Source organism: Mustela lutreola, chromosome 3 (assembly GCF_030435805.1).
Source record: "Mustela lutreola isolate mMusLut2 chromosome 3, mMusLut2.pri, whole genome shotgun sequence".
Taxonomy (NCBI): domain Eukaryota; kingdom Metazoa; phylum Chordata; class Mammalia; order Carnivora; family Mustelidae; genus Mustela; species Mustela lutreola.
The window spans coordinates 1,679,870-1,694,679 of NC_081292.1; the positions used below are offsets into that span (position 1 = coordinate 1,679,870).

The 14,810-nt window shown below is 63.1% G+C and overlaps 1 protein-coding gene across 11 annotated transcripts in view; it reads left to right on the top strand.

Moving 5' to 3' along the window:
- The first annotated feature begins 3,562 nt into the window (after positions 1-3,562).
- Positions 3,563-14,810, top strand: part of LOC131827752 (maestro heat-like repeat family member 5) — a 35,673-nt gene continuing 24,425 nt past the window's right edge. For 6 of the 11 annotated variants that reach the window (XM_059168713.1, XM_059168714.1, XM_059168709.1 and 3 more), the window contains exons 1-11: positions 4,239-4,378; positions 4,785-4,872; positions 7,833-7,950; positions 10,116-10,264; positions 10,779-10,862; positions 11,211-11,327; positions 11,688-11,807; positions 12,283-12,432; positions 12,588-12,710; positions 12,819-12,895; positions 13,596-13,731. In XM_059168713.1, coding sequence (XP_059024696.1) covers positions 7,863-7,950; positions 10,116-10,264; positions 10,779-10,862; positions 11,211-11,327; positions 11,688-11,807; positions 12,283-12,432; positions 12,588-12,710; positions 12,819-12,895; positions 13,596-13,731 — 1,044 coding nt within the window. In that variant the 5' untranslated portion in view covers positions 4,239-4,378; positions 4,785-4,872; positions 7,833-7,862. Of the gene's footprint in view, positions 3,763-4,238; positions 4,379-4,784; positions 4,873-7,832; positions 7,951-10,115; positions 10,265-10,686; positions 10,863-11,210; positions 11,328-11,687; positions 11,808-12,282; positions 12,433-12,587; positions 12,711-12,818; positions 12,896-13,595; positions 13,732-14,810 lie in introns of those variants that run through there. The other 5 variants (XM_059168706.1, XM_059168708.1, XM_059168707.1 and 2 more) reach the window with 5 other exon arrangements.

Consider the following 14,810-nt stretch of genomic DNA (forward strand, 5'->3'; position numbering starts at 1 on the left):
TGTTGCCAGAAAACTAGGACAAAGTCTGTGTTATTCCAGGCTTCTCGAAATCTCCTGTGAGAGAGAGAGCGCTGAATGGGGCCAGACTGCACAGAAGGACGTTGCAGCCAGTGGGCAAAGACATCATCGTGGGGGCGCCGCCTCGAGCTGCAGCCGGGAAAGTCGTCGGGGAGGCCGGCTGCTGGGCTCCGTGCCCGGCGTGTTCTGTTCCTCGCTCCACTTGCCGGGCTGTGCTGGGCTCCCAGTCCTTCTGCCTCAAGCACTTCCCTCCCGGGCCCCTCCCTGCTGCCAGCCCTCCTAGGGGGCGCCCTGAGGATCTGCACCCCACTCTGCTCCAGGCAGCCTCACATCTGTTGTCTTTCTCCTGCTGCTCCCGCCCCAGGGTGGTCAGCGGTCAGGGTCCTTTTACACGGAGATGCTCAGTCAACGTTCATCACAGCCCTAGGCAGCAGGAGCTGCTCTACGGGAAACTGAGGCCCAGAGAGCCTCAGTAATCTGCCCAAGGCCACACAGCACATGGGGGAGGACCAGATCTGAGCCCAGGCTGGCAGCAGGAGGGGTCCTGTGGGACCGGGTCGGGCTGACCCCAGGAGGTGCGAGCCTTGGCCCAGGTGGCTTGGCTGTGGGCATCTGGAAGCCCCCACGTCCCTGTCCGTCCCCAGCCTCTCCATCTCCGGCCCCCCCGGCCCTGTTGGACCCGGGAGAATCAGGGAGGAGGAGCGGGGGCAGCTGGGGCTTGTGTGGGCGGGAGCAGGAGCCAACCTGGGAGGAGAGTGTGGGCCGGTGCTGAGGCCTTTGGTGGAGCCTGGAAGTCCGGAGTCTGGTGGAGACCAGACACTGTCTTCTTCCCTCCCAGACCCTGCTCCCGCCACTTTGGGACCTCACAGAGCTCCTGTTACCAAAGGCAAAACCCGAATCCAGAGCCTTGCGTTTAACAAGGATACCAGCCCGCTGCCCCCTGCTGTGTGGGCCACGTGAGACCCCCCCCATGCCCCCCGCCTCTGCCAAGCTCTCCTCTGCAAATACCTCCTTCCCCTGGGCTCCGCTCTTGCACACCACACCCCTGCACACCACAGCCCTGCCCTGACCCTGGCTGGAGCCTGCTCTGTGCCTTCATAGGCAGTTTCCCGTTGTGCGCTTCAATACCTCTCCCTTCCTGGCCAGCCGGCGAACTCCTACCTATGCTTCAGGCCCCAGCTCAGATGCCTCTTCCTCCAGGAAGCCTGCCCTGATTCTCCCAGGCAGAACTGGATCATTTCTACGGGGCCCTTGCCCTTTGAAGAGGCTGTTCGCTTATGCATCTGTCTGCCTACCCGGCTGAGCCCCCAAGACACAACCTGCCTCAGTCACACCTTCTTCCTTTCCCGAGCTGATGGGGGACAGTACGTTCTGGGCTTCAGTTTTCATCTGCTTGAATAAGTGAATGAGTCAGATGGCACCAGCCTGCCGTGGGGAGCCGTGGGCTGTAACAGGACTCGGAGGAGCCTGTCTTTCCCTTCCCACCTCTCCCCCGCCCAGGGAGGGATCCGTCCATCTGACACAGTGCGGTCCCCGCTGCCCCGCCTCCCTGGCTCCCCCAGCCCCCGTGTGGATCTTGGGCAACTTGGGCGGCATGGAGCAGAGTCATCACGGTGAGACCGGCGAGCACAGTGGGAGGCGTAGGTAGAGCCGGCCCCTTGGGACTGAGCAGCTTGGGCTTCCCCACCCCCCATGTGACTCAAGGGCTTGGACTGTTCAGGGCCCTCCCCAACCTGGGGCAACTCCGGATGGGGGTGCGGGTGCCCCGTGCTGCTCTGTCTGGCTGTAAATCTAGATTCCTCTTCACCGGGTTCTGGGCTTCCAGCTCTAGCCGTGACAGGTGCGTGCTGGGGAACTGAGGACAAGGTCAGGGACGTAACTTTGGCCACAACAGGGCCTGTCCCCACCCCTCGGCCTGCTTGTCCCGCCCTATTCACCCCACACCTCTCCCTGCACCAGGGACCTGATTCCCTCTCCCACCCCACCCCTGCCGCGGAGCAGCCACACTGCCTTCTGTCTCCACTAAGCCTTACTGCTCCAGCTGGGGTCCTCGCCCGACCCCACCCTCGGCCCCTCCCCTGATGCCCACGGCGGCCATTGTCACCCCCCCAGGACGCCCCACCTGTGTGCGCATCCTGCCCCTTCTCTCACCATGGTCCCCTCAAGAGCCCCGGTTCCTCTGTCCCTCTCTGCGTCCTCCAAGAAGCCCTCCCGGGCTGCACCAGACTCTGCGCCCATGCTGGGATGAGGGCCATCTCTTGCTTCCTCAGATCTTTGGTCCCCAACCACAGGGCAATGGACGCACCACGGCACCCACACTCCCCGTTTAGAAATTGCCCTTTGAGTCCTGGTCACTGCTTGACTTCCGACCCCAGCTGGGCTGGACCTTGCCAGCTCCGTCCCCAGGGTCCCCTGAGCCTTTGTCTCCTGCTAGGCCCTCTGCCAGCTCCTGGGGAAATGGGCCACTCCTGTCCTGAAACTCTCTTCTCCGACTGCAGTCAGGCCTCAGTTTCCCCAGTCCCTGTTTCTTCCTCCTCCAGGATGCGCCCTCCAGGCTGGGCTGAGGGCCCGGGGAAAAGCCTTCGGGGAGCTGGATGCCTTCCCCCAGCCCCCGCCCCCCCCACCATGCTGCCAGCCTTGGGGGGCATACCCGCTGAGCACAGGGCCTGGGGGGCACTAAGTCCCTCGGCTGGGGGGATCCGACTGTTCCCAGTGCCCCAGTGCCTCCCCACTTCTGCTCAGAACTGCCCCTGGGTGACCATGGCCCTCCAGAGTCACATCACCCCCGGGGCCCGAAGGTCCCTCTGGCCCCACCCGATGGTGACGCGGGGGTGCTGAGCCTCTCACAAGTCCCGCCCGACGCACCCTGGGGTCCGCTCCAGCCCCTCTTCTTGTGGGGATCCAGAGGGTTCGTGGGGTTTGGGAAAACACTTCATATGACGCTACAGTGCCCCAGAGCCCAGGCTGGGCTGCATCGGGTGCTCCCCACCCCTGTCCCACCAGCCCCACGGGTCCTGTCAGGGAGCAGGGGGCGTGATGGACTCAGAGAGAGAAACACCCTCCGCCGCCCCGCAGGCCCCGCAGGCCCCGAGCACAGTCCCTCGGGGCTGCAGCTTCCAACAGGCCCACCGAGGCGGTGGCTGCCCGTCCTGGGTGGGGGCGGGGAGCTTATTCCAGGCTTTCTTTCTACACATGGCTCTGAGATGGGCGCCAGGCCAGCCGCCCACAGGCCCCAGGGTCCTGGTTCTCTCAGGGGGCCCGGGGTCCACCTTCCGACAGGACTTACGGTGGAAACCTCCCCAGTGACCCTCTTGTGGGGTCACGCCCAGGCTCCTTGGGGCCCAATCCTTTGGGACCCCTGCTTCCGGCCCACTGGCCTCACCTTCTGGGCCTCACCCAGAGCTCATGGGAGGAGGAGGGTCTTTCTCTCTCAGCCGGATTTGCCACAGCCCAGCCCCCAGGACAACTACAGGGATGATCCCTGCTGGTGGCCAGCAGGTCCTGGGGGAGGGGTCAGCCCGAGGCCCCAGGGGGAGGGCACTGCTGGTCTGCCAGGCCAGAGCTGGCTTTCTGTCCCTGAGCTGCCCTAGGGGGTGGTGAGGCAGGAGGAGGGTCCCTATACCAGGAAGGGGCTCCGTTTCCCCAGAGGCCCCCTCAAGGGCTGGTGCTTCAGCTCAGCCCCCGAGTGCCCTCTGGTCGCAGTGTGCATGTCGGGGGAATGTCAGCGAAGACGCCATTGGGCAGGTAGCGGCAAGTCTGGACCCATCTTCTATTCTCCGCACCTTGGGGGGCATGGTCCTTGGCTGAGGGAGCTGAGAGCACAGCCACCTTGGGTCGGAGACCACAACCCGGCGACCCAGTGAGCCCAAAGTCAGGAATGAACTCAGGCGGGCAGCACCTGTGTGACCCACGCACCCCCAAGGGTCTCCAGAGTGCTGGCAGCGCAGGCCCAGGTCTCTCCAGAAAGGAGCCTCTGGAGCCCGGCCCGGCCGGCAGCCCCAAGGAGTCTGCCTGGGGTGGCGCAGGTCCTGCCTTCTGGGATGGCTGCCGTGAGCCAGGGTGGCACCACTGTCCCAAGTCCTGTCTGGGTCAGCGTCCAGCCTGGGGTCCCTCTTGGCCTCGGAGAGCAGAAATCACGGCCTCCTGCACGGGGAGGGCCCAACTGCCCAAGGTGTCGGTTGGAGGACGGAATTCTCAGGCCCGTGTGGCTGTTGGGGACAGGGCCCCCGGGAGAACCTTGGTTCACAGACTCACTTTCTCAGGAGACGAGTCCCCAGTGAGCCCTGGGGACAGGGACTCGTGACTCATAGTGGCGTCTCTTGGGGATGCCTGTAACCAGCTGAGCGGCAGCCCAGCAGTCGTAAGTACTGGCTGGACCCACCCCTCCGTCCTGCCTGGTGCTCCCCAGCTCCCCCACGAACCATGTGCCACGACGCCCCTCGCGTCGCCTCGGGCTGGCTTTTCTCCGGACCCTGTGAACTCGGGTTTGTCCTCAAACTGTCCCCTGGTGGCTGGTCATCGAGAACACAGCCCACGTCCACATCCTTTCTCAGAGAACACCTCCTGTGCTGTCTGATGGCGGCTGGCCTCCCGCGGGACGCTCGGGGCCTCGAGAGGCAGAGTGACCTTGGGCGCACCGTCTCCCAGGGCCTCAGAGGCCCAAAGGAGGCCCTGGTTGGCCCAGAGGGGCTGCGTCCTGCCCTCCCCCACCCCCACCCGTGAGCCCACATAGGCTGCTCCAAGGCCTGACCCTCCTGTCTTCTCAGGCTCCCTGGACCTCAGACCTGGGCAGAGTGCCCCGTGCAGCCCTCCCCGCCCCACTCCGGAGCTGGCCCTGCCCCCTCAGGACCCCAGGTAGTGTCCACTGACCTGTCTTGTCCTTACCTTTGTTCTAACCCCTCACTGCCTTCGGTTTTCAATGGGCATTCCGTCTCCAAAGAGGGTCGGCTGGGCCCGCCACAGACGGGCTGTACCCCGGTGAGAGGGGCCTGGGGGCAAAGCCCCCTGAACCTTGCACTCGAGACCCCTTGTCATTTTCCATGAGAATCCTAGGACTTCGTGACTCCGTGTGGGATCCTAAGTGTCTCCCACACCATGGGATGGTCTTCACGAACATGACCTTAACCCCTGTCCGCAGTTTCCTTCCTCTGGTTTTGACCACCCACAGCTTTTTAAAAAAAGATTTATTTATGTATTTGGGAGAGAGAGACAGAGAGAGCGTGCAGGTGAGTGTGAGCCGGGGGAGGGACAGAGGGAGAGGGAGAAGCAGACTCTCCACTAAGGACCCCGAGATCATGACCTAAGCCGAAATCAGGACTCTGACCCTTAACCAACTGTGCCACCCAGACGCCCCCATGTCTGGCTTTTTTTAAACCCAGGAAGCATAATTGAGTCCTGAGTCTGTTCATGCATCTCTCACTTTTCTGTAGATTAGATTCCCGGCAGCAGGATTCCCAGTCAAGGACTGTGTTCTCTGGGGGTCTTGGCAGACACCCCCTCAGGGCTGTTGTCTTCGGTGACCTTTTAAACAATGTTTATGGGTGAATAACATCTTTCATATGCGTTTCTGGGATGAGCCTGACCCTCCTTGCCAAGTTGACTTGCGGGATGCCTGAGCAGTTTTGCAGGCTGCCGACCCCCCCAACCCCCCCAGCCCGCCTCCATGGGGACCCCCGCAGAGGTGGACGGAGTGGGGGGGGCCAGAGCTTAAGGCCTGCAGGCTGAGGGGACCCGGCATGGGGGGGGGGGTGTGGGCAGCAGGGAGCCAGGAGGTCACCGATCCGGCAGAGGTGGAGGGAGAGGCGGGGTCTGGCAGGAGGAGGGAGACCCGCCCTCGCCCCTCCCCCAGCTGCATCCCCAGGTGACCTCTGTCCTCTCTGACCAAAGTATCCTCTTTGGGATTTGGTTACCATGAGCCACCCTAACATCACCTCTTCGGGTCTACTGTCCCCTTTCTGACTTTGCGGTCTCACCTCACCTTCTCCAGGAAACCTGCCCAGGCTTCTTCCACCGTTCCCAGTAGCAGCCCGGCCTCACCCCAGGCTTGCAATGGATGACTATGGCCTTTGTCTTAAGCATGAAGAGGGTCTTGGGGACCAATCTGCAAGAAGGGGGTTAAACATCCAGGGAAAACTGTCTTCTCCAAACACGTCAACACCGAGCCAGAGCCCGTAGCCGGAGCACAGGCCACGGGGGTCTGCGTGTGGACCCGCACCTGTGTGGGGGGCGCCCTCGGGGACGGGTCAGCACGAGTCACGCCAGAGCAAGAGTGGGGTCTGCTGGGGTCGGGAAGGAGTTGCAGGGGCCCCACTTGAGGGAACAGCCAGCTCAGCCAGGGCGGGGAGGGAAGGGTCTGACGCAGCCCCTGAAGGAACAGGGCACTGGAGCGTCTGGGCGAGAAGTCTGGATCTGACGTTGGGATGTGGGGGACGCCTGGTCGAGGGTGGCTTGGGACAGAGGGCAGGACTGGGCTGAACTTGTCAGTTGTCATACCCTCCAGGCCTGGGGCAGAGGGACCCCAGACGTCTGTCAAGTGGGGGCAGAAAGGTGGCCAGAGGGAAGGAGCAGGGAGACTCACAGGGGCACGAGGTCCCGAGACACAGGTTTGACTCATGAACACCAGATGGTGCCCATGTCTTCGCTGGCACCGAGCCGGGGTGGGGGGGAAGATCCCAGGTGCCCAGGTGCCCGCCGTTCAGGGAGAGGCTGGCCGCTTTCCTCGGCTCGCCGTTGGGTGCATCTACTCAAGGCACAGACTCGTGGGTCTGCGCGCCTTCGCTCATCCCCATACACGTTGGGGCTTTGGGGTGCAGACCGCCCCCTGCCTCCAGAGGGGAGGGTGCCAGGTGAGGGCTGGTGGGCGAGGGCCAGACGGCCCCCTGGAGGCCGTGCTTTCTGGGAGGCCTGAGGCAGAGGCTGGAAGAGAGGTAAGGGCTCGGGAGAGGTCTGAGGGTCCTTTGGGGGCAGTGGTGGGTGAATGGACAGTTTTGGGGAGCCCCGGGGAGTTGAGGTGAGGGGAGCGGGAGGGGGTCCACAGGATGCCAGAGCCCTAGGGTGGCCATGGTCTCAGAGGTGCCCTCTCTCAGAAGAAGAGTCCCCAGGTCAGGGCCTTGAGGGAGGTCTATCTGCAGGCGTCTGGGTTATGTAGGTCCAGCCCAGAAAGGGTCTGTGGGGCCTCCAGGTGGTCCCTGAGCTCAGCCTGGCAGCATCGGGGGCACCTGGAGGCTTCTGAGAATGCAGAATTTGGCCTGTCCTGGGCCCTCTGAACCAGAAGGTGCCCAGACCCAGGCCCCTCACCATCTCCTCATGCTGGGGAGCCTGGTAGACGGGTGGTTGGGTGTGGACGGTCGGAGGCTGGTGAGGGCCAGGGAGGGCCCAGGCTGCTATGGGGCACATGACCCTTCCCCCCAGCTCAGGCCAGACGCTAAAGCTTCTTTGGCACCTCTCTCTGGTCCCTGAGCTGTAGTTGTACGGACAGTGGGAAGCAGAGAGTCCAGACCGAGTAGTCACTGCCACACGATCACAGGACTCGGAATCCCAGAGTGTCTAGGGAGGGGAGCCTGGGGCCTGGCAAGGTGGGAGGGCCTTGAATGTCAGCTCCAGGTAGGAACCCCATCCTTCCCTCCTTTCCATGTCCCCTGGGGACCCCAGTAAGTTCGGGGTGACTGACTGAGGTGGGGGGTCCCCTGATAGGGTTGGGTGACCTGCTGGGGGTACCTGGTAGAGTTGGGGTGGGTGACTGAGGCAGGGGCCCCAGTGCGGTCTGGCCCCTTTTGAGTGGGTCTGACTGGTCCTACCCTCTGCCCCCACCCCAGGACCTGTGCTCCCAGGAGGTGCCGCTGTCCATGGTGGCTGCCCCCAGCGATGACCCTCACTGTCCCCAGTGCAGGTCCAACTGCCTGTCCCCCACAGAGGAGCAGGAGTGGGACAATGGTGAGTAGAGTGGGCAGGGGGCTGTGGAGAGCGGGGGTCCAGGGCCTTCAAGGGCCTTCTGGGCTGTCTCTGGTCGGCACTGTCCTGGTCCCCTGGAGCGCACCCCTTCCCTCATTTCAGGCCCCTCGTGTCCACTGTCTGAGCGTCTGCTCTGTGCAGGGCAGGGACGCAGGGCCTAGGGCCGCACCGAGGGGTGTCGGGGTCTCACGTCTTCCGGGGGTGGAGACAGCTCCTTTGCACCTGACAGAAACTTGTAGAAAGGCAGGGTCTCTGGAGCCTTACCCAGTGGTCGAGGCTTGATTTGGAGCCTTGCTCTGCCTGCCTGAGGCGACGCGAAGGGCCGCAGCTGGCCCTGTACCCACGGAGTCAGGGTCTCAGCTCTTCGGGCGCAGGTGCGGGAGGCGGGACACCCGGCGACCCCCTCGGCGCTGCCCCGCCTACGACCCTGGGAAGGGAGTGGCGGGTGGTCTCCCGCCCGCTCTGGGGGCCCAGACGCTTTGCGAGTGCTGTAAACACAAGCATTTTGTGGTTATTTGTGGTTCTGGTGTCAGGCAAATAGCAGATTTTGAACAAACTTCTATTGAATGAAGGAAGGAGCAGGATAGTTGGACGGGCGGGTCCAGAGGGCAGGGGGCGGGTCCAGCGGGCAGGGGGCAGCATCGCCTGTGAGGCCGCCTAATAGGCAGCCTGGGCCTGGCTCTCGATTTAAGCAGTGACCCTGGCTGTGGGGATCAGCTGGGGTGGGGGGTCCCCGAGTGGGTGTGCTGGGACACACCAGTGGGCCCGAGACTGTGGGGCAGGCTGTGGCTGGGAGGGCAGAGCCTGCAGGTAACGCTGCTTCCGGCCGGCGACACCTGACCCCAGGCCTGACTTTGTTTCCATTCCTGGGGGGCCCTGGCTTCGCTCCCACCTCTTTCTCCTGATCAAAGAAGTATGGATTAGCGTTGCAAAGTGTTAGAGCGCTTGGAAACCTGCTCTGAGGGTTCTCTTCGCTCCCAGGCTGTGTTGGGGCCTGAGACAGGAAGCCTCTTGGCGGAGTGGCTTTGAACGTGATTTTTATTTATGCTTGAGACCTGTTGTTAAATCTCCTTTTGAAGAGGACGAATTCCTGCCCCCTCTGGCCCCGGGGGGTGGGAAAATGCCCTCACTTCTCACCCTGCCCCCCTCCAGCCCGGCCTCGAGGATACACATCTCCTGTCTCTGGGGGGTTTGTTTGTTTGTTTGTTTGTTTGTAAAGATTTTATTTATTTCTTTGACAGACAGATCAGAAGTAGGCAGAGAGGCAGGCAGAGAGGGGAGGAAGCAGGCTCCCCGCTGAGCAGAGAGCCCGATGCGGGGCTCGATCCCAGGACCCTGGGATCATGACCTGAGCGGAAGGCAGAGGCTTTGACCCACTGAGCCACCCAGGCGCCCCATCTCTGGTGGTTTTAATTTGCGTTTCTTTAACCAGCAGCGAGGTCCCATTTTCTTATTTCTCTGTCGGCCAGGCTTTCCTCTGGGCATCTCTCCTCCCCATCTCCGGTCGTAGGAGAGGTCCTTATGCAGTAATAGTGACCTGCTGTACACACGGCAAAAATCTTTTCTGTGTCCCCTGCATGGTGGGCTGTGCTGACTGCGTTGCTAGCCTGAAAACTCTGTTCCGGTCTCTGCATCCCGCTGAGAAAGCTCTTCTCTCCTCTGGGAGAGAATGTTAGAATATTAGAGAATCTCTCTAATAGCAAAGCCCAGTCTGCTCAGAACGTTTGCAGTTTTCATTTAGAAATTCCAGTATCGTCACTGCCTGCTGATTATTCTGGTGTGACAAGTACTGTAGAGACCTAAGTTTTTATTCCAAATGACAAACTTCGGGTACCTGTTCTCTTGGGCTGGCGTTCGGCACTCCTGTCGTAAGGCGCGTTCCCTTTGCTGGGGGGCTGGCTTCTGCAGGTGGTCACGCCTCCCAGCTGTGTCCCAGCCCCCTGTCCCAAGAGGCGTCTGCCCTCTGCACTTCCGGCCTTCAGTCTGGCTGGCTGCTTTCCCACCGCTCTCCCGCAGATGCAGATGCAGACACGCTGCCAAGACAGTCACTCAGGCCGCATGACTCAGGGGCCCAGCCAGAGCCAGGACTGGGGATGCAGCTTCTCTCTGGCACCCCCGACACAGGGTTGCTTCTCTGCGGTCTGCAGGTCAGCCAGAGAGGGCGATCTTGGAGGAGCCCCTGAAAGACAGACCACTCGAGGAGGAAGCCCTCGTTGACAAAATTAGGACCATGTCTGTCTTGGAGAAGAACGTGGTGCTGGACACCATCCACCACTGCATCAAGGAGCAAACCCAGGTGGGATTCTAGGAGACCCGCTCGCCCCTGCAGGACACCCCCTTTTGCCTCAGGATGGGTGCGCACAGAGGGAGAAGGCTCCAAGCACATAGAGAGCTCAGCTTCGGGACCTGGAATCTGGCCGAAGGCCAGCCCAGGCTCAGGGACTCTTGCTCAGAGGCAGGGAGGAGGGGAAATCCAGCCAGTGGGGAAGAGTCTGTGCAAAGGCCCTGAGGCTGGCAAGATGGTGGCAGGAGAGGCCAGCGGGGCCAGGCCATCAGGGGCTCACCAGCCTCTGTCCTACAGGTTGCCAGGGATCAAGGAGAAGTAGACCTGGCCAGAATCACACTTGAAGCGAGTGCCCTAGTGGGTTGTTGGAGGGTAGCACCCCCAAATCTCCCCTTACCTTTTGGCAGTAGCTTATCTTCCCTGCTCACCCACAGGTGACCGCCATCCTTGGGGGTTCCTGATGGAGTTGGTGTCCAGCTCCCTGGGGTGGGGCGGGTGGGGCCCAAGCCCTGTGTCCTGCCTGCAGCTCATCGGGAAGGAGGTGGCTGACACCGGCATCCAGGAGCTCCTGGCGCCCTTGAACCTGGAGCTCAAGCAGCCTTTGGAGAAGGTCAGTCCTGGGTGATGCTGCCCAGGGTGTCCTTTGTGGTCTCTGAGACCCCCACGAGGCTCTGACTGTGGCGGAGCACGTGGCTGTTGAGGCACCCCCCGGCCCCACTCCCCAAGTGGTAATGTATGATCCGAAGCTCTGGGCCCAGGGACAGCCCCCCAGGCCCAGCCGGGAAGCAAACCAGGTGGGGGGGGAGGGGCTGCGGTGACCCCACGTGCCTCCCCCAGTCTCACACAGGCAGTGGGCACAGCGGCCGGGGGGTGCTCCCCAGCGTCTTTCACGCAGTGGGGGCGGCTGCCCCTCGTCCTGCTGCCGGCCCAGCGCCTGCTCCATGCCTCCTCCTCCCAGACCTTCCTCTTCCACGTTTTTGGGCTGATCCTCAGAGAGACTACCGACCAGGAGCTAGTGAGAAGGCACCTGGCGGACCTCCTGGAGCTGTCCCACCAGTCCAGCAGCCAGCGGGAGGTGGGTCTGCTGCCCTCGCACCCCCGGGGGCCCTGAGTCCCCAGCACGGGCCTTGCTACTCGGGGTGCCTGACCTTTCCGCCCTCCACACCCCGGCTGTGCGACTCCCACAGTGCCCAGCACTGCGCTGGTAAATGGGGCCCCCGGCGCAGGGGCTGCCTGGTCCTGACCTCGGGACTGACGGCAGCTGTGGCCTGGTTTCATCCTGACCTGGTGGCCACAGTGGGGTGCACGCCCTTGAGGTCTGGGGTAGGCTCCCCTGCCTGCCTTTGTAGGGCCCGTGGGAGGCATGGGCGGGAGATGGCAGCGCACCCTGCGCAGCCACACGGGGACCAACTCATGGGCTCCTCCGGCCCCGCAGGGCATCGCGGAGACTGTCGGCATCGTGTCTTCCTCACACCTGCAGGCGGTGTGGGCCTTGCTGGAGCACCTGGGCCGCACCAGGTTTCTGAGGACCACCTTCATGTCCCCGGAGTGCCCGGTAGAGTGGGCAGCTGGCGGGCGGGAGGGCCTGGGGCCCGCAGACATCAGGTGGGCACCCCGAGTTTCCGTTTGCTTGCTGGAAACGTGGACGCTGCCCTGCCTGCTTCCCTGAGCGGCTGGTGCGTGGCTCTCAGACCGTCTCAGTTCTTGCTGTGGCCTGGCCCTTGTGACCCTGGCTGCTGGGGCCCCACACGTGTGATCCGGAACCTCGGTGGGGTCTGACGGTTGGCGACCATGGGCTTGCCCTGACCCCAGCTTCCTCACCGGGGCACTTCCCCTGCCGGTCTGCGCGGGGCCCCTGTGTTTTGTTGGTCCTCGGCTCCTCGCTGGGAAAAGCGGACGCGCGGGAGACCCTCAGAGGCCCTGGCCTGCCTGGAAAGGCAGAAGCTCCCGACTGGAGGGGTGCGCGAGCTGGGGGCGCCCGGGGGAGGGCTGGCACCGGAGTGTGGGACCGACCAGCTCCCCGTCCACAGCAGTCAGACCCTGACAGGCACTGGAGGTGGGTCAGCAGCACGTACCTGCTGTGCTACGGGCAGATGGCCCTGCACGCCCGGGAGCAGATCCTGCCCTGGGTGGACAACATCATCTCCAGGATGGTCTACTACTTCTCCTGCAGCTGCTACGTGAGCCCGTAGGCTCGGGCGGCAGGGGCGCGGGGCGTCTGCGTGTGCACGGGGGCCGCCCGGCCTCTGAGCTGGGGGGGAGGGTGCTCGGGCTCTGCGGGGGAGGGGGAGAGACAAGGGACCCCTGCTGAGCATCCGCGGCTCTGCACGGACAGGACAACATCCTGAAAACCAGCTTCCTCTTGGCGGCCATCATGCTTACGAAAGCTCTCAGGCAAGAGGACGGCACCCAGAGCTACAAGTTCACTCAGATACCAGACCTCATCCAGTGCCTCCTGGTGAGCGGTGCCCACGGGGGCAGTGAGCAGGGCGCCCGGCATGGGGAGCCGGGCTGGCACTCATGGCCAAGCGCCTCTTGTCTGACCACACCCTGCCCCCCTGACCAGCGCATCCTTCAAAAGGAGCCCAACTTCCTGGCCACCCTTTTCCGGCAGAAGGTCATATTGGTCATTGTGAAACTGAGGTAACTCTCCTTTGGGGTCCGGGAATGAAGATAGGCCAAGTCCTTTGTGGACGGGGCAGGAGTCCGCGTGTGTGTGAGGAGATGGATGTGGAAAAGGGGTCGCAGTGCGTGGGAGGGGCTGGCCCCGCTGAAGCCAAGGCAGGTGCCCCAGGGGGCTCAGGCAGGTGCCCCAGGGGACTCAGGCAGGTGCCCCGGGGACTCAGGCAGGTGCCCCAGGGGGCTCAGGCAGGTGCCCCAAGGGGCTCAGGCAGGTGCCCCAGGGGACCCATTTGCCTTGTGGCCTATCCCAGACAGGTTGCCGACCTTGGCACTGACCGAGCACTGACCTGGTCACTCACCAAATCCTGGCCTCAGTCACACGCTGAGCCCTGACGCTGGCCACACACCCTGATCCTGGTCACACGTTGAACCTTAACACTGGTTACGCTCTGGCCCTGACCTTTTCCACTGGCTGACCCCTGACCCCATTCACACTGCTGACAATGACCGCAGATGCCAGTGAGCCCAAACGCATTGGGACGGCCTTGCCCAGGCTGAATGAGCTCTGTGTTCCCCTACAGCGTCCCCCCCACCAAGCCAGAGTGTGAGGAATTTCTGGAATCCAGGCCCACTTCCGAATTTTAGGTTGAGAGCCTCTCCCTGCTGGGCGTCTGTCTCAGCCGGGGCTCTGTGGAGAAGTCCGCAATCTCCGTCCTTCCAGCAGCCTGCGGCCGAGCCTCAAACCCGTGGTGAAGTCCCAGATCCTGCAGACCTGCCTGCAGACCCTGTTCATGCTCCCGCCCGGGGAGAGGTTGAAGAGCTGCTTACCTCCGCTAGACTCGGCCCCGGACGTCCTGGTGACTGCCTGCTCCCGGGCCGCTCTCCTGTCTCTGGGTGCTGGGTCCTGGGTGCTGGGCTGGTTTGCCGAGCCCTCGCCGCGTGTGCGAGTGAGAAGAGCATGGGAGAGAACCCTGGCCCGGGACGGCTTTCATCCTGGCTGTGCTGCAGCCTTGCCTTGACCCTGGGAAAGCCTGCGTCTTGAGATCTGTCCCTGCAGTGGGGCTCTGGTCTCCGCGCTGCCCCACTGATGTTTTGAGGCTCAGAGAGGACAAGGGCGTAAAAGCAACCCCCAAGCGTGTGCCGCTCCTGCCTGCAGTCGGTCCGGTTCTGCTGTTGGGCCCAGTGTGCTGCCCCCCAGGGGCCGGCAGAGACACATGCACCCCATGCAGGTCCCAGGTATCCAGAGTGCGGGCCAACGTGCTCTCCATCCGTCGGGAAGTGGAGTCCTGGTGACCCGCCTTTCGGGGTGCACCAACCGGAGGCTGGGGGACGCGGACCCCCCAGGAATCATTATTCTTTGAGGACTTTGGGTTTGGTCCCATGAAAATAAAGCAGAACAGGCAGTGAAATGTCCAGCCCACTAAGTGTTAACACACGTCCCTGGCCCTGTTGGTGACAGACAGCAGACCGGCATGGAGACAAGTCAAGGCGGGGACCTGAGCCGTGCTGGTGCACTTTGGGGCAGCTCCAGAGGGCAGGGTGGGGGACACAGGAGAAGGGGACCACCATGCAGCCGCTGGGGGTCTCCGCTGACCCTCCGGGGGGCTCTGGCGCCAAAGCAGCTGACTTTGAGCCCCAGCGAGCCACTGGGACGTATGCGTGGGGGCCAGGTCCGGAGCGGCCAGCAGCTAGGACGGTGTGCCTGGACCCCAAGCCCGACCTGTAGCTGGAGCTCCGAGGAGGGACGGGCCAGGTGCCAGACGGGATGCCACTGGGCACGACCCCGCGTGGGAGCTGGGTCTGGTTAACGGGGTTGACCCCCAGAGTGGAACAGGGTGCACAGTCGAGTATGCGATTTTACACATTTTCCCTCTGAGACTATCCTCAAAATCAGGATGGCGGGCGTATTTATCACCCCAAGCTTCGTCAGGCCACC